Source organism: Chlamydotis macqueenii, chromosome Z (assembly GCF_036417535.1).
Source record: "Chlamydotis macqueenii isolate bChlMac1 chromosome Z, bChlMac1.mat, whole genome shotgun sequence".
Taxonomy (NCBI): Eukaryota; Metazoa; Chordata; class Aves; order Otidiformes; family Otididae; genus Chlamydotis; species Chlamydotis macqueenii.
In genome coordinates this window covers 49,256,274-49,275,599 of record NC_141593.1, presented here as the reverse complement: position 1 = coordinate 49,275,599, position 19,326 = coordinate 49,256,274, and the positions used below count along the sequence as shown (strand labels likewise).

General features: G+C 40.0%; 1 protein-coding gene across 12 annotated transcripts in view; it reads left to right on the top strand.

Moving 5' to 3' along the window:
- PIGG (phosphatidylinositol glycan anchor biosynthesis class G (EMM blood group)) overlaps positions 1-19,326 on the top strand; it is an 89,506-nt gene that overhangs the window by 52,897 nt on the left and 17,283 nt on the right. For 6 of the 12 annotated variants that reach the window (XR_015261448.1, XR_015261447.1, XR_015261449.1 and 3 more), the window contains 2 exons: positions 2,411-2,720; positions 12,219-12,382. Coding sequence is in view for 8 of the 12 variants with exons in the window: in XM_086770645.1 (XP_086626771.1) it covers positions 2,411-2,720; positions 12,219-12,382 (474 nt within the window). In the remaining 4 variants the exon portion in view is untranslated. Of the gene's footprint in view, positions 1-2,410; positions 2,721-7,361; positions 7,460-10,796; positions 11,173-12,218; positions 12,383-14,794; positions 15,281-19,326 lie in introns of those variants that run through there. The other 6 variants (XR_015261450.1, XM_086770643.1, XM_086770646.1 and 3 more) reach the window with 4 other exon arrangements.

The window sequence follows — 19,326 nt, the reverse complement described above, 5'->3', positions numbered from 1 at the left end:
AGATGAGGGAGAAGACACAGTTGAAGTGTGTCCCATCTCCTATGGCTTACACTAAGATAACCTTTAAATTAAAAAATGCAGGAAAGATTTTGGCCTTCTGTTTTCCTCAGAGTTCTTTTTTAAAATGATCGCTTGTGAAATGAAAAAGATGAGTATATACCATGCTGACACAAACAAAGTAATAGCCCATTTGTTGAGAAGTTGGTTTTTTAAGTTTGAATTTTCATCAGCTGGTTAATTTCAGTTTTAACCTAGCTCATTTAATAGTGGCAAATACCCAAAGCTGTTTCCTAAATTTTTACTTATAAGTGGCATGAATATATTTGAATATTTTTTTTTGTAATAATTACATCCGAATTACCAGAGATACTGAAATAGGGCACTGAATTTCTGCATTAGCTAGAAACACAGGAACTCTCTAAACTTGACTGTTGGGAGGGGTTGTTTGGGGTTTTTTTTTTGTTTTGTTTGGTTTGGGTTTTTTTGTGTGTTCGTTGTTTTTTTTTTTTTTTTTTTCCTCCTCAAGGAAAAAGCCAATAGGCCTTACAGGGATTTTACAAAGGCTTGCTACTTAAGGGAATAAAATAGTAAAGCTTCCTTTGCACAGATGATGCAAAGTTTGAACATTTGAAAGCTAAACCACGGAACAGAGCACTGTATTCATGTTTAGGAAGGCCACATCACTATTATGTGGTGGTTTTGCCTTTTTTCTGGATTCTGTGGGTACAAAAAGAAAACTGAACATGTAGATACTGTTGCTTATTATTCCTCCTCTTGCTTTTTGATTCTCTGTCTGTGGAAAAGAAAGATTGAATTCAAGCTTATTTGTTAGTACTTTTTTGGGGAAGGAAATTGACTTTCCAAAGACTGAAAAAAAAATATAAATTTAAAAGGAGAAATTTATTTTTAGAAATTTTAACTAGTGATATTTTCTGTGGTCAGCTAGTTACACCAACTGTAGTATGCTTTTACTATTTTTGATATCATGGTCTAATCCTCCATATATTATTAAGTCCAGATGACTCAAGCATAGAGTCGTAGAACCATATAATAGTTTGGGTTGGAAGGGGCCTTTAAAAGTCATCTAGTCCAACCCCCCTGCAAGGAGCTGGGACATCTCCAACTAGATCAGGTTGCTCAGAGCCTCATCCAACCTGGCCTTGAATGTTTCCAGGGATGGGGCACCTACCGCGTCTCTGGGCATCCTCACTTCTGAGTGAACCATATGAACTCTGTAGGAGGCCATGTTCATTCACCACTCATGTATAAAATTACTAGTAATGCCTAAGGATAATGTATATTAAATTATGGACAAAGTGTGTAGATAATGTGTATCTTTATCTTTCTTAAGATTAAAAAATAGATGTATAACCACGAAATTTTTAATATACTTGTTTGGTGAGTTCATTGGAGTAGTATTATTATAGCTTAGCTTACACTAACGTGATCAGTGATTCCCCCCCCCACACCCCAGTAAATGTAAGAATATCAGTGCATTCTGGTGGATATCTGGTTTCACTTCTTTGTTCCTTGAAGCTTACATTTCTAGAATAGCTGGTCACACAGTTTTTAAGAATACTGGTCCTTGTCCTTGTCACATTTTTTAACGAGATGCTGTGCTTTCTTCGGAAGCAGACTGTCACTGGAAATGAAGAGACCAATGAATTTATAGGTGTACTGAACATAGCAGTAGATGCTAATTACATATGGTTTTTTGTAACCGAGTTGCTTAGGGATTTGAAAAATGTGTACAGTTACAAGGAGAAAATGTGCTGGTATAAACCAGCATATCTGTGTATCTGGGCATCTATGTAAGGTGAGAAAATGTCTGAAGTATGCAGAAATTTCAGACTGAAGTAACGATCTTGAAATACTATTACTATGTTATGACTGGCTAAAAAGAAATATATGTTTGTCTGGATGAGTTGGGAAAAATCACTGAACAGCTTAAAGGGAATAGTAATTTTAAAGTCAATTTAATTCCTGAAATAAAGTTTCCACATCACCCTAAGGATTATTTCGGGGCAAAGTCATTATGGTATATAAATGGCATATTATGAATCTAGACCTTAAATAGTAATAATGTAAATTTATTTTGGTTACATTAATTGACATACAGTCTTATTTTTATATTTTAGGCTAGTTTAGTTTTTAGCACAACCTATTTTATTTTGTAAAGTTGATTTGGAGGTGTTGTAATTTAAGTATGAACCACTTTTTAGAGTTTTTGTATTTGAGAAAGCTGTCATTAAACTGACCTTAGAATTTAATCTGTTTGACAAAACTGCATTGGTTTTGCACCTCTCTTGAAAGACTTTGACCTGTGAAGTAGATACTAGTAAGTGGCTCATTTTTCTATTTTATGTATTTATTCATTGTTATTCCTTTTTTTTTTTAATTTCTTCTTTAGGGGGATTACTGAAGCGCGTTTTGTTTATGTCTTTGTTCTTGGCATAGTCTTCACTGGCACTAAAGATTTACTGAAGTCACAGGTTATTTCTGCAGACTCCAGTGTGAAGAGTACAGGATTATGGGAAGTATACAGTGGACTGGTTCTGCTAGCAGCCCTTTTATTTAGACCTCACAATTTACCAGTCTTGGTGTTTTGTCTGCTGATTCAGACAATGATGACAAAGTTTATCTGGAGACCTTTGAAATTTGATGGAGCACAGATTACTATAATACACTACTGGTTTGGCCAAGCTTTCTTCTATTTTCAGGTAAGCTGAATACTGTCCCTGCTACAAGGGTGGGAGGGGAAATAGTTTTTGAAAGAAATACCATCCATTGTGAGTAAAATGCCAACTAAATCTCAGAGTGGAAGAGTTTATTGAGTTCTCAAGAGAGTTGAGTTTCTGACTGTATTATTAATATTTTGTTTTCAGAATCAGGGAAAGATGTGTATCTTGATAACTTATCTTCAATAGAGATTACAGAAAGTGTTTAAAAATATCAAATACCGGTGTCAGTGGTGATTTTGGCCCCCCTTAGGGTGCCTCCTAAGTACTATTCTGGTGATAAAAAAATTGAAAAATTTCAACTGAGTTGTTTAATACCAGTTATAGACAGATGGCTTTTTGTCCCTGATTCTTGAGGCTTACAAAACCTTTGGTAACAGCACAATAGGTCTACATACAGTGTAAGACTTAAGGGAAGTTCTCTGACAAAGTAATGTCTCTTATGAGAATCGGAACTAGTTGCCATTCTTGTTATATTGAATGGTATTTTCTTTCCCGAGTACTCTTACTAATTTAAACTTCTCTGTATTGCAAATAAGTTAGCAATCCCACAAAAACTTTCCGTAGCATCAAAGCTGGAGAGGTTCTTTCCACTTCTAATAACGTCAAAAACTTAGCGTAGCAGACTGCCTTAAGAAGGCATTTGCTAAGTTGGGAATCAGGTTGTTTCTGGTTCTGGTTTCTAATTTGTTGCAAAATTTCAAGTTGAGGCCTTCGTTGGCTTTACTTTTGAGGCATGGCTGAGAATGTTAAAACTGTGGCTAAGCTTAGGGTACTTCCTACTCTGTTTCTGATCCTGTCAGTACTGAGGATTGGCTTGATTCTGCTCTGAAAGTACATGTCACATAGAATCATAGAATGGTTAGGGTTGGAAGGGACCTTCAAAGGTCATCTAGTCCAACTGCCCTGCAAGGAGCAGGGACATCCCCAACTAGATCAGGTTGCTCAGAGCCTCATCCAGCCTGGCCTTGAACGTTTCCAGGGATGGGGCTTCCACCCCCTCTCTGGGCAACCTGGTCCAGTGTTCTACAACCCTCATTGTAAAAAAATTTTTTCCTAATTTCCAATCTAAATCTACTCCCCTCTATTTTAAAACCGTTACCCCTTGTCCTATCGCAACAGGCCCTACTGAACATTCTCTCCCCATCTTTCTTGTAGGCCCCCTTGTCGTACTGGAAGACTGCTATGAGGCTCCCCGGAGCCTCCTCTTCTCCAGGCTGAACAGTCCCAACTCTCTCAGCCTGTCCTCATAAGAGAGGTGCTCCAGCCCTTTTATCATCTTTGTGGCCCTCCTCTGGACCTTCTCCAACTGGTCCATGTCCTTCTTGTGTTGGGGGCTCCAGAACTGGACACAGTACTCCAAGTGGGGTCTCACAGGGGCAGAGTAGAGGGGGAGAATCACCTCCCTCGTCCTGCTGGCCATGCTTCTCTTGATGCAACCCAGGATGCGGTTGGCCTTCTGGGCCGCAAAGGCTCATTGCCTGCTCATGTTGAGTTTCTCGTCCACCAGCACTCCCAAGTCCTTCTCCTCAATCCATTCCCCGCCCAGCCTGTATTTGTGCCTGGGATTGCCACGACCCAGGTGCAGGACCTTGCACTTGGCCTGGTTGAACTTCATGAGGTTGGCACGGGCCCACCTCTCCAGCCTGTCAAGGTCCAGCGTGTCAACGGCACCACACAACTTGGTGTTGTCGGCAGACTTGCTGAGGGTGCACTCTATCCCACTGTCCATGTTGCCGACAAAGATGTTGAACAGGGCCGGGCCCAACACGGACACTTGAGGGACGCCGCTCGTGACTGGTCTCCACATGGACATTGAGCTGTTAACCACCACTCTCTGAGTGCGGCCATCCAGCCAACTCCTTATCCACCGATAAGAGTGGTCTGTTCATCAAACCCATGTCTCTCTAGTTCAGAGAGAAGGATGTAGTGCGGGACAGTGTCAAAAGCTTTGCACAAGTCCAGGTAGATGATATCCGTTGCTCATCCCTTGTCCACCGATGCTGTCACCCCGTCATAGAAGGCCACCAAATTGGTCAGGCACGATCTGCCCTTGGTAAAGCCATGTTGGCTGTCACCAACCACCTCCTTGCTCTCCATGTGCCTTTGCATGGTTTCCAGGAGAATCTGCTCCATGACCTTGCCAGGCACAGAGGTGAGGCTGACCGGCCTGTAGTTACCCGGGTCTTCCTTACTCCCCTTTTTAAAAATGGGGGTTATGTTCTCTCTCTTCCAGTCATCGGGGACCTCACCAGACCTCACCAGTTCCTGATGGGGATAAGACCATCATGATTCATCCCTTCCTACCCAGTTTTCCTGCTCAGGGGATGTAACATTTCTTGGTTGAATGGCTTTTGCATGTCTTGAATGTTTTTGTTCAGGCAGTAGCTCTGATTACAGCCTTCTGAGAGCAGCCCGTAGTGGGATTAGCAAGAGGCTGAAATCAGGGCCCTCTCAGTAATGAGGTACCAAGCAAACGCAGTTGTGAGAAAATTAATGGTGAGTAAGCTGGCAAGAAAATCCTAGTTATGGAAAAGAGTCTAATAAAGAATGGTTGGAATGTTTTCATAAAGCATTTTCAGTGGTGATGAATTCTTGGTACAGTTGGCTGAGAATTTCCCAGAACCACCAAATCACAGAAGAGTTGAGACTGGAAGGCGCCTCTCGAGATCATTCAGTCCAACCTGCCCCTGTCCAATGGCAAGTCAACTGGATCGGGTTCATTTGGACTATGTCCAGTCTGATTTTAGATACCTGCAAGGATGAAGACTCTGCAGTCTCTCTTGGCAGTTAGTACCAGTGCTTGACTACCCTAGCCAGTAACAAAGCTTTTTCTGATGTTTAAACAAAACTTCTTGTATTTCAGATAGCGTGCATTGCTTTTCATCCTTTTGCTAGTCACTGCTGAGTTATGATCTCTGAGCTTTTTCCTCTGAGAGTAAACAGACCCAGCTCTTTCAGATAGATGTTTGTATGACAGATGCTTCGTTCATCTGTGTGGCATTTCAGTGGACTTTCTCCAGTACATCCATGTCTGTCTTGTGCTGTGGAGCCCTATTTATTCTGAGAATAGGTTTTCTTGTCTGGGACTGTGAATCCAAGGATGGACAAAACTTGTTCCAAAAGTTATATTTAATTTTGTGCTCTTTGTATGTAGGTTTGCTCAATATGTAGCATTCTGGTCTGTACTACCAGGGAAAATTTAATATCTGACAACCTACAAAACCCATTTGTTCATTAATTATTCTTCTTGAATATATTAATGTTTCTCCTTCCCGTTCCTTTGAGTTCAGAATCTAGAGCATGAATGACTTGTTGCAGGGGAAAAACTGCTCAGTTTGTGTAGCTTAAAATCAGGATTGAAGTGTTTTATTGATTTATTAATGACACATCATTAACTGGCAATAATATATTAATAGCACCTAATTAACTACTGAACTATAGATGCAGGATGTATACCAGATACTCACCTGATGAACACTGGCCAATTTCTATGCTGTTTTGTCTACATGATTTGAAAAAGATCTAGCCCCCACCCCCTGCACCAGGAACCCCCTTTCCCAAACACTTAGAGGTAATGCCTGCTTCAAGTGTGTTACAAATGCTGTTTTCTCATGGCAGTGCAGGTTGCTCTGTTTACTCACACCTGGTGTGGCAGATGCAGGCACTCAAGCTTGAGATGTTTAGTACTCTTAAGAGTACTATAGCCAGGTGACCTGAGGAGAAGCCATAGGTGATTTTACGTGGTTATGTACATTTCCCAGCTCTTCCTTACCTGAGTGATGGAAGGTGGAACTCTGTAAGTATCCATACTTCTTGTCACGTAACTTTCTGGTTTAGTAACAGATTTTAATTGTTTGAATAAACTATTTAATCTTTTTCCTTTACCCTGTGGGAGAAACAGAAAGGTTTTTGCTTGGTGGCAGCTTTCAGATTCCCTCCTTACTTCTGTGACTTCCAGTGAAGATACACCATTCTTACTGAGTAAACTGCAGATATCCCAGATTTAGCAACTGTCTCGGCCGTGACTATCAACACTGAAGTCTTACACTTTGGTTGATTTAGGAAGGGGTTGTATTTCAGACAGAGTATGTATCATTTGTTCTCAAATACTGAATAAACATTAAAGAAATATAGCTGAGCTTTTTCTTCTGGAGAAGTCCATGAAGTTCTCAACTTCAGTACTGACCTCTGTTCACCCTGCCTTGGTACCAGCTAGTCATTCATTTACTGAGTCTCGAGTGAGCAATATCTATGCTTGAGTGCTAGGGGAGTGATCTGAAGGCAGCACAACTGTATTATTAGGTGCAATGTGCACTGCTGGCATAGATTTAAATGTCTTCTGTGACTTACTTTTCTCGACTTTTGTGGTTACTAGAGCTACCACTGTTAAACTGGCTGGGTTCAGAGTGGTGCTAGGTTTTTAATTTCCAGACAGGCATAAAGATCTAACGTAGCATTCAAAAGCAATAGCAGGTTTGTGGTTGAAATACAGAAATGGAAAAACACTGAAATTTATTGTTGATATGGATCAAATTGGATACAAAATTTAAACTGTGCTAGCTAAATGAGGCAGGAGAAGAGAAATATAAACTAAATATAAAACATTCCATCTGGAAATAGGAGAGAGATTTGGAGAACTACTTTCTGCACATGTCCTGGTGTGATTATGAGGAGAATAAGACTTCTTGCCCATGTTGCTGATCCTTTATTAAATCTTGGTAAGCAAGAGGGTATGTAATTACAAAAGCAGTAACTGTCTCACTAAGTGTGGAAAGTAAGTGATAGCTGTTTGAATATGATAGCGAGTAAAAATAGCCTTGTTCAGGATAGCATATTTAATGAATAAGGCATGGTTCTTTCGAAAAAAAATATTGTAGAGTCCATAAAGACGTTATGGAAGTATAGCTGTGAAAATCCTAAGCGTACAGAGTAAGCAAAGTTCATAGCAAGATACTATTTTTCATTAATCAATTGGTATAGTTGGTGAAAGTGCAGGAAAAAAATAAAGCGTGTGAGTGTGGAAGCTAATGTTTTGATCTTAAGTAGAAAAAAACCCAAATGAAGTACAGGTTGAAAACAAATGCCTTGAGCTGACACTTGGTTTTGCATTCTACACTTCTCTATGCCAGGGCCCAGAGTGCATCTCCTGTCTAGAAGTTTAGTTTAGTGGAGTTCAAGGTCATCTCCTTCACTGAGATGAGCTGTTGGTAGAAAACATAGAAGGAAGGGCCTGGCCGTCCTTTCCTTTGGGAGCTGCTTTTAATCTAATGCTTTACTGCCTGTGCTTTGTCACATCTGTGTAAGTAGGAATGTCTGTGCCTGTCTTGTAGCTTCTTGATCCTGACTTGAACTGCTGACTGAGCTTCCGGGCCTAATCTTGTGTCTGCCTTGTGACTACAGGCTTGCTGTGTGATCCCTGGACTCCGTCTAGCCCTGATTACTGTCTCTGGATCCAGTCCTAACATGGGCATGCCACTGTGTGTTGCTCACACAGTTTGTGGAGTCTTCATGCTGGAGGTTTTCCAAGCTTGGCTGGATAAATTGCTGTGTTATTTATGTGGAGCTAGTTAAAACCGCTTTGGTTTTTAGTCTTGTTTTAGTAGTTAAGATCTTTGCTTTATTTGTTGCTTTGTGTAAATTGATAAGAGAAGCAGAGTTAAAAATACTCCAGTATTGTCAAACAGATATGAAATTAATACATTTAGTCAGAACACTACTTATTTGTCAGCGTACTAGTGCAAGCTTGAGAATCTCTTGATGACATTTTCAACAAGCTTGAGTGATTGATTGTTCTGTCCTAAGCTCTCACTGGTCCACATGTCATACCTCATCATCAGTCACTTCCCAGAAGTATAATGTATCTTTGATTGCTACTTGCCCTTCAAATGCAGTGAGAATAGAAATAAATATCTTACTTGTTCCTCTTAACAATAGCAGCTTCTAAAAATTTATATTGCTATAAATATTTCTTAAAATGTTTTAGTTACCTTGGATGAAAGCTTATAAATGAACAAAAATTTCATATATTTATTTATTAGTCATGTGGGTTTTTTTTGTTTCCATCTGTAGAACAGTATATTTGCAGAAGATGAGAAAGAGTAAACCATCTCAAAACCTCTTAAGACTTGTTTATACTTTCTGTTGTTTTTTTATCACTAGAGGAGAACATAATATGTCTGTATATTTTCAGAATAATTTGTATCTGATTCATTTTGCCTTTGAGTAGAGAGATGGGCTGAGTGACATTTTAAAGTGGCTTTTAGCTTTCTCTAGTTATGATTTCAAAGCATTGTAGGATAATTTATGTTGGAGAGGACTTCAGAAGCCCCACAGTTCAACCTCATTCTCAGAGCAGCATCAGCTGTGAGGTGAGACCAGGTTGCTGAGTGTCTTGCAACTTCCACGAATGGAGACAGCAGAACCTTTCTTGCCAACTTTTTCCAATGACTTCAATTTTTTACCTTAAATTATTCGCTTCAAATAATTAAGATAAATTCTTCATTCTATGCTTGTTTACAGAATTCTAGTTACTAGAAAGGCATACAGTTATGTGAAGGGCTCAGTGGAAGTGCGATGACAGTCTGCTGTGTTAAATCAGTCATTAAACAAGCCAGAGAGTGTCAATTTTGTCTTACATCTCTGTACTTTTCAGTTCAGTAAGAATCATTGAGATACTGCAGATAATAGCTCATCTTTAGTGAGTGATGTGGTATCTGAAAAGGTTTCAGAAAAAAATGTTGCAGCTTTGAAGAGAGTTTTAGATTGTTTTCATTACTGTGTATGGAGGGGTTTTCCTCTGTTGCTGTAGCAAATATGGAATGCTTTTATGCAATAGTGCAGTGTCTCCTGTCACTTTCTGCCCTTACCACAATAAAGCTATTGCATTATTTGAAATACTTCAGGAATACTTTAAAATAAAAGCAGACACTCTGAATTGTCAGTTATTTATTTATTGTGTGGAATATTAGAAGTTATAAGCTATGGAGATTCAGTTCAAATATATGAATTAGACTTGGAGAAAGATGCCCTATGTGAAGAAAAAGGCTTCTCACTGGTCATCAGGGCTCTTACAGTAGCTGTGGAGCCATCCAGGAAGCTCAACAGATTCCTGGTGAGGATGGGGTGTTTGGACACTTAACATCCAGTGCAGTTGGAGCAGTGTGTGCATTCAAGTGTGTGCATCCTTGCTCTTCTTATTCTATGGCTACATGACTTCAAACAAAGTCAAAGACAGCTGGAGTGAGCCTTGTGTGAAAAGAACCACAGGAAGTTGGTGAGAAGGTGGAAAGCACTGTTCCTTCCTCCTGGTTCCTTCCTCTGCCCTTACTACCTTCCAGAGGAGAGCACATCTTTTCACCCTGTTGTGCAGGACCAGTGACATGAACTCCCCAGTGCTGCATTTATTCTTGTTCCTTCTCATATGCAGTTGGATGGGGAGTTGCCCTGAGGTGCCAAGAATTAACCATGTGTTTGTGGATATGGAGCAAACAGTGTGAAAGAGATCTTTCACCTTTTCATGAGGTGAGCAGGATTGCCTGGTGTCTCAGCTTTTCTAGTTTGCACGCATCATACAGAGGAAAGGGAGGGGAGAGAAAACAAGTAGATGCGGCAGGGAAAGACCTGTTGCTGTGAACAGGGATTGGGGGGAAAAAAAAGAGCACATTCTCTCTTTTCTCTGACGAAATTTTGCTTGTTGAGGAGCAGCACACTGTCCTACTCTGAGTGCTTCACTTGACCTTTCTGCTCTTGCCATGTCCTCAGTCTAATACATCGTAAACCTGAAGAGGAGGCTTGTTTTACAGCTTTATTTTCCAGTACCAGGTTTTAGGGCACAGGTGCGCTTTTTCTTTAGCTGCTTGTCACTACTTACTCTTTCCTCTGCTTCAGTCATTGCTGAACATTATGCTAAATGCATAACAATAATTTACACTAGTGCAGCGTAACAATAACTTCCTGGAGTGGTGCATGGTGAAGGTCAAAATGAGGAAGACTGACAGTCGTTAAGTCTGCTGTATGATGTCTTGGTAAAATCCATACCTTATGGCTGTCTTACAGCCTTAGGCTCCTCTTACATTCTGTGGATATCTTCATGGTAGAATTCACAGGGATAGTGACTACTGATGATGAGCTCTGAATTATTCTATCAACATGAATCGCGTTTTTATCCTTGGATTTCAAAGCTGCTTCAGGAACAGTTTTTTTTATCTCCCTGGTGCCTAGCTAATTATGTACCTGAAAAAGCTACCTATTTTTTATGCTTCCCTGTGTGCTCTGAATTTGGTGGACAACCAAAACATGTATTTGATGATAGCACTTCCTCACTGGGTTAACTTGCAGTTTCAAGAAAACTGCTGTCACTAAGTTCAGAGGAGATCAGGTCAGAGGGAAAGGGGGAGCTGCCACTCTCATATGCTCTGCTGGGACTGGGTCTGAGGCTGTTGATGGTGACAGACCTTACATTCAGGCTGTCTGGGATTCTGTAGGGGGGAAAGGAGAGTATGATGGCTGTTAGAATACCAGTGCTGTACAAACTGATCAGCTCCTCCAGGTATGGTAAGAATATTTCGGGCTTCCTGCTCCTAGTCCAAAAGCTCTATCTGACCGGCTAAGCTAAGAAGTATTCTGCCTTAATCCCAAGGTGTGTTTGCTGCTTTAGATATTTGAGTAAATTTAAATGCTTGGGTTCTTTCAGTGGAAAAAAATTCCTTCAATTTAATGTTATCACTTGTTATTTAGTGGTCAGTCACTGAAAAAGAAAACCAGGTACAGCATACAGGATTAGAACAGCTCTTGGTAATTTCATTGCTTTATGTGCCTTATGTTTTCTGCTTTCTAGGTTTTAAATGCCTTTAATTGATGATTCAGGCAATCCAGGCTGACTTTTGGTGTATTTCAATGGAATCTATTGTGGTATAGAGATTTCAGAAGCAGAAACCTCTCTGAATTTGCCTGTTGTAATCCAGCTACAGGCAGCAAACTGTATTGTGGGGCAGGCAAGTGGGTGGTGTAGTGTTCTACTGTGGCTGTAAATTAGAGGCCTGTTGTCTCCTAAGGTCAAGAATATTTATTTTGTTGCATAATTTTAGGCAACAGGCCTAAAATCTTGAGTTTGAACCTTGTATGATGAAAAATGTGGTGGTTTTTTTCGTTGCTGTAACTGAAATCAGCAAGTGTAGCTGCTTGCTTTAAATTCTTTTTTTTTGATGTAATTTATTAAAGAACAGGCATGTTAATTTGTGTAAAAAATAAGAAAAGCAAAAGATCATGCTGTTTATGCCTTCATTAGTCTATAAATCCTAAGTTGAAGCTCTTGTTTGGTAAGCTGCTTTATTGAAATTCTGATGTAAAGAGTATGGCCATACTCTAAAGTGGCTTAAAAAGTAAGTCTAGCTGGTGCAATAATTAGTATTATTCTAATGTATTCTAAATGTTTCTTTGGAGATATTTGAACCTTTACTTTTTTATTCGTGTTTTCAGGGAAATTCAAACGGCATTGCTACTGTGGATGTTTCAGCAGGTTTTGTGGGACTAGAAAGCTATGTGGAGATACCAGCTATCTTCCTTACAGCATTTGCAACATATGCAGGACCTTTGCTTTGGGCAATTCATCTCCTGTGCTACTTGAGTTCTGAAGTTAGCAGGTAATCATATTTTGAACTAAAGTAATGCTCTTCTACGTACTGCAGATATAAATGGCATCCATATAGTGTATATTTTTTCAAACAAATACTTTTGTTCACATAATTTTTTTTTCTTGGAAGTTAGTTTTCTATTAAGAAAATGCATGTTCTTTTTATGGTATGAGTTTGTATCACCTCACTTTTCCAGTTTCGTTTTCTCTGCAGAAGTTTTGCACTGGGAGTATAGTGCAAATTTACTAATTTGGTTTCTTAATGAATTCTTAGTTTGCTGTGCTACATTACTTAAAAATTTATTACATTTTGTTGTAACAGCATGTGCTGCCTAAAAACATTCTTCTTGGAACCTATTAAGTAGAAGACCTGAGAAGAACTTTTTAAAGTAATAGAGTAGAATTCAAACTTAACTAACATGCTGTTCTTTGAATGTCTGTCCTTGTTTGGCGTAGTGATATACAATGTTTTATAAATAAAACAAATTTATTTTATTATATGTTACTGGTTATTGCCCTCATTTGTAGATAAAATATTTGTACTTTTGGGTATCTTGTGTAGTGGATGGGTTAATGTAACATGAATTAGTGCATTTGGAATTTTAAGAAGATATAGTTGGAAAATGCTTATGTAATTTAGAGTATGCATGTAAAATCCAATTGGACTCTCTAATACTGCATTTAACTCATCATCCAGGGCATTCAAACTGAGGGATGCAGTGTATTAAAATAGAGAGAGGAGTTGTAAATTCCATGTCATACAGTATCAATGCACAAATGCAAAAACTTGATATATTTTCACAGAACTAATGTTAGACAATGACTAAATTTTTACCATCCCAGAGTTTTGTCTCTGTTATCTATGGAATTTAAAATGTACCCTTTTTTTTTTTTTTTTAAATTTTAACGGGGAAGAAAATGTTGCAGCAGGCTTGGCAGGTGGGATTTTAGACAGTTTTTAATTTGTCACAACTCTTTGCCCTATGTATTGTCATCCTCTGTAAACCTCTAACTTTCCCTTATCTACAGAGTGTTGTCTGATCTCACCCTGTTGGTGCTTTTTGTTTTCTGGCTTCTCTTTTCTCCTTTCACTTGTTTGTTTTGGGCTGTACCTACACCGTGAACTTGTGTTGGCATGTGTATGTTCATCAAAGGCATAAGAAGTTGCGATCCCCAGCTGACCAAGCTATGTAGACTAGTGGAGGTTTTTGAACCAGGAAGGGGCTATTCTAACAGGCTAAATTCCTGCGCAGTCATTGCGTCTGTTGCTCCATGTTAACAGGAAGAGTTATTAGTCACCTTATTAATTGATTTATCTGTCTGCCATGTTGTTTTGCCTGTTGTTCTCTAAAGATGTCTAGCTCTCTCTACTTTATTGCAATGGAATTATGCAGCCCAGTGCTGGGACGTTGTATCGTTCTAGTAATCCACTCCTTTTAGTGCAGATTGAGAATCATTGTAGAACATCACCTGTCTGAGGTCACCTACCTTGAAGTAATCTTTGGTCTTATTTAGATTGGTACTGTCAAAGTCTTGGTCTTTATGTATAATACCTCTGAAAACTAGCCTTTTCTCTCTTCATTGTAATACTTTTTTGCTTCAGGAGGAGTAGATGTGGAATATAGTAATAACTGATGTCTGGATTTGTATAACCACAGAAACTTCTGTCTTGAATTTTCCTTACTACCTGGTATTTTGATACCAAACTCAGTTTTAATGCTGTTTCTAATGCTTCTCAGTTTAGCTTTAGTTACTATTTTGCTCTATCAGTACATTGTCTAAATGTCCAAGCTCTTCAAGTTTTCTCCATTCTTTCAACTCTCTATATAAAGAGTTACCATCTACATATAAAAAGCCCCGCCTCTTGTCTTCTAGTAAATGTGTGACCTATTACCGTGGGTATTACTTACATTCTATTAATCTACTATTTTTCTGAATTCCTTTATACTCCTGCCATGCTTTTTTTAAAAAATAGTGCTGAACATTTTCACTGGTCACATCCTGGGGTGGTGTTTTTTTTAGCAGTCCCACTTTCCAGTCTTCATTATTATACTGTAGGTGCTTTGGAACAGGAGCTTTTTGCTTGTGCTTGGAGGACACTGTGCACCATGGAGTAAACTGCCTCAGTGCCATTGTCTGAGGAGGGAGAGAGAAAGAATAAGAGCTCCCATCATGTTTTTAAAGAGCTGAAGTTTTAATGTTGTTTAATCCCTAGGCTGCAGACTGTGATGAACACTAACATACAATGAAGGTTAAATGATACCATACAGCATATTTTTTGAAAGATCTTCTAACAAATTAATAAAAAACTTTCTGTAACAAAATCTTTTATGACCTTTACTTGTTTAGTATTGTTTCAAATAGTGTGCCTCTATAGTAGTGTTGGCTGTTTCTCTGATGGTTTTTGATTGAATTTTTGCAGGTTAAAAGCTCAGCTTTTAACCAGGTACAGTGCTGGTTTAAACTGCTCTCAAGTGGGTAGCTGTGACCTATAATAACCACATCACTTATGTAAGTAGATTCCATCAAGCAGCTTGTGTCTGTAGCGATTTTAAGGTTCATTTGGGTCAACTGGTAAGGTTGTTTCCTCTACAAAACAGTGAATAGCTCTGGACTGGAATCTCTGTAGCTGCTGAGACTTGTTTAAATTGGTATGTTGTGGTGCTTGGAACTTGGTCCTTACGCATTTTATTTTGCTCTTGTGTTCTGCTATTGCTGGCCAAATGATTGTTTCATTACTTTGTTCCTTGGGGCCAAAACTGAAGATACAGAAGGCAGAGGTCAGCTGCTTCATGTTGTTTCTTAAACGTATGAGAGACTAAGCACTTTAAAAAACTGCTGGATGCTTAGAATGTTCTTTATGAAGGCTTCTTATTAACTGTTTTATAAGCAATATGCCTTGATTAGTGAAACTCAAACTCTTTCCTTTTTTTTTATTTTTAATGTGGTTCTGAGTACAAGATGAAGATCCTTTCCCCGTTTCCTCCAGATAGAAAGGTGTAAAGGAATCCAGCTGCCCTGTTTTTGTTTTTTTTTTTTTTTTATTGTGCTGAGTGGGTCCCATTAGACTGCCACAGGATGTTGTCAGGATTCGTGACTCATCCTGGTGCAATCTCAGCTGAATGGATCCTGCAGCCTGTTTTAGAGCTGTTGCATCTGAGGAAGTTGACCTGGACGGGGAAGCCTGACTTCAGTGCTAGGTATATTTGTTTATTCCAGCCACTTAGTGCACCCCATGTAATTTTTAGCTGCATCCATTGGGTTAGCTTACAAGAGCTTCTTGCTGTAGTTCTTAGCTGAGCTCCACCAGGACATCAGTTTCTAGGGGCAAGTACATGTGCATACCATTCCCCCTCTCTGCACTTTGCATTTATGAAGTCACACAATACTTGACTCTGGACTCCAACCCTCCTCTCCAAAGAGGGTCAACTAGAGCAGGGCCATGTCCAGTTAGTTTTTTAATATCTCCAAGGATGGACACTCCAGGATCTCCTTGGGCAACCTGTTCCAATATATGACAACCCTCACAGTAAAACGTTTGTTTTCTGATGTTTAAGTGGAATTTATTGTATTTCAGTTTGTGTCCATTGCCTTTCATCCTTTCACTGGGCACTACTGAAAAGAGTCTGGGCATATCTTCTTTATTTCTGCCCATCAGATATGATAATTGATGAGATCCCTGCTGTGCCTTCTCTACTCAAGGCTAAACCTTCAGCTTTCTGAGCCTTTCATTTTATGTCAGATGCTCCAATTCCTTCATAATTCTCAAGGCTGAGGTACGTAATGCCTTCTTTGCCTCAGTCTTTAATAGTCAGACCAGTTATCCTTAGTCCCCTGAGCTGGAAGACAGGGATGGAGAGCAGAATAAACTCCTGACAATCCAGGAGGAAGCAATTAATGACCTGCTATGCCACTTGGACACTCATGAGTCTATGGGGCCAGCTGGGGTTCACCCGAGAGTGCTGAGGGAGGTAGCAGAGGAGCTTGCCAAGCCACTCTCCGTCATTTACCAGCAGTCCTGGTTGACAGGGGAGGTCCTAGACGACTGGAGGCTTGCCAGTGTGATGCCCTACTCCAGGAAGGGCTGGAAGGAGGATTTGGGGAACTACAGGCCTGTCAGTCTTACCTTGGTAGCAGGGAAGATTATGGAATGGTTCTTTGTGAGTGCGCTCACCAGGCATATGCAGGACAACCAAGTGGTCACGCCCAGCTAGCATGCACTCATGAGAGTGCAGGTCCTCCTTGACCAGCCTGATCTCCTTCTATGACCAGGTGACCCACCTAATGGATGAGGGAAAGGCTGTGGATGTTGTCTACCTGGATTTTAAAGCCTTTGACACCATCTCCTACAGCATTCTACTAGAGAAGCTGTCGGCTCATAGCTTAAACAGGTGTACTCTTTGCTGGTCAAAACACTGGCTGGATGGTCAAGCCCAGAGAGTTGTGGTGAACAGTTAAATCCAGTTGGTGGCTGGTTACTAGCAGTGTTCCCTAGGCTCAGTTTTGGGGCCAGTCTTGTTTAATATCTTTATCAGTGATCTGGATGAGGGGATTTAGTGCTCCCTCAGTAAGTTTGCAAGTGACAGCAAGTTGGGTGGGACTGTTGATCTGCTCGAGGGTAGCAAGGCTCTGCAGAGGGATCTGGATAGGCTGGATCGATGGGCCGAGGTCAATCATATGAGCTTTAACAAGGCCAGGTGCCGGGTCCTGCACTTCGGTCATAACAACCCCATGCAATGCTACAAGCTTGTACCTTGTGGGTGTTGGTCTCTTCTCCGAAGCAACTAGCAATACGACGAGAGGAAATGGCCTGAAGTTTTGCTAGGTGAGGTTTAGATTGGATATTAGGAAAAATTTCTTTGCTGAGTGGTCAAGTGTTAGAACAGGCTGTCCAGAGAAGTGGTGAGTCACTGTCCCTGTAGAAGTTAAAAAAAAATGTGTAGACATAGCACTTTGGGACATGGTTTAGTAGGCATGGTAATGTTGCATTAACAGTTGGACTTGATGATCTTGGAGGTCTTTTCCGACCTTAATGATTCTGTTCTAGTCTATCATTTTTGTGACCTTTCAGTGGACTTGGTCGAGTACACCCATGTCTGTCTTGTGCTGAGAAGCCCAGAACTGGATCCAGAACCCCAGATGTCATCTCACCACAGCTCTGCAGAGAGGAAAGATTACCTTCCTCAACCTGCTGGTTCTGCTTTGTGTCCCTGGTTTGGCTCGAGGGAACATTGCTTGCTCATATTGAATTTGTTGTCCACTAGGAACAACCTGTGTCCTTTCCTGCCAAGCTGTTTTTCCAGATGGTCAGCCCCAAGCCTGTTGTGGTGCGTGGGTTTATTCTTCCTCAGGTGCAGGATGTGGCATCTGCCTTTATTAAACTTACTGAGTTTCTTGTCAGCCCATTTCTCTAGCCTGTCAAGGTGCCTCTGACTGGCAGCAGCCCTATCTGCTATATCAGCCACTCCTCTCAGTTCTGTATTGTGTGCAAACTTGCTGAGGGGGCACTCTGCCCCATTGTCCAGGTCATTAATGAAGATGTTAAGTAGTATTGGCCCCACTGTCAAGCTCTGGGATTCATTACTAGTTACTGTCCTTCAAGTGGACTTTGTACTGCTGATCAGAACCCTGTGAGCCCAGCAGCTGAATCAGTTTTCAGTCCACCTTAGTGTCAGTTTTCCTAGCCTGGACTACATCAGTTTGCTTGTGAGGATGTTATGGGAGATAACATGATATTAAAAGCCTCCTTGTGAGATGAAAGTGCATTAGATACATATGTCTTTGACTGATATGGTTAAACAGGATAGAAGATAAGGAGATTTTGAAATAATATATTTGCTGTGGAAATGTAGTTGGAACTCCTTAAACAATTTGCTTCCATCTGATCAAACACGTGATCGGTTATGGATCTGGTAAATATTCTCCTCATATGGAAAGGTAAATACGTTTCTAAAATAATTAAGTGGCATGTAATAGACAGTCACATGGATATTACTGCTACTTTTAGTCCTTCAGGCTCTTCTAAGAAACTTGGCAGCTTAAAATGTGATGGGATTTTCACAGACAGAAATAGTAAGAAGAACTTTTTGGCTTCAGTCTCCATGGAAACTGTGCAATAACTCTTGAAACTATTTTTTAGAGAGGGTGTACTGATTAAACTGATGCCTAAACTTAACCAAGTATTCTCTGCGTGACTTGCATAAATTCCAGAGAGCACCTGATTCATTTAAAGAATAGTTTTTACAATGACCACTGTATTGTTCTGATCTGAAGTAGAACTTTGGATTTTGGTATCCTTATGACTGGAAAAAGGGCCATGTTGCTGGATAATCGGACCTATATTTTATGACCTCACTGCAGTACAGTCCAGGTGGATTCAGTTTTCAAACTCCTACCCAAACAAACTTGTCATGTGGGTGGCATTCACAGTGTTTTGTAATTACCACTCTTTAGGTAGGCGTCATGATAGTTTTCAGATTACTTGCACATTGGAATCTGTGTTCTAATTTGTTTAATGAGTTAGGGTAAACTGGTGGACTTTCCTAGCATTAGAAGGCTGCATGCTTATTGGCTTTTCTTCCTTAGTGATCAAAAGTTATGGTTTATGTCATTCATGTTAGCAAATGGCTTTCACATATTGAAAACTGAGGTTATCCCCAACAGGATGGTGTTAATAGTTGCAAAACTTTTAATGTTATGCCATGACTTTGTTAATGTAGAATGCCAGCACAGCAAATGTAAGTTTTGCTGTGAATTTTTTTATAATGCTGATGTAAACAGAATTAGGAAGGCATGTTAGCTAAAGGAATTTCAGCAGTTAACATCAGCTTTTGCCATCTTCAACCTAATGTGTTGGATTAATGGAGTCCCCATTCACAATCCATGTTAATACTTCATTTTTCTTTCTGACGTAAGGTGGACACACAGTGAGTGTTTCAATATATATATATTTTT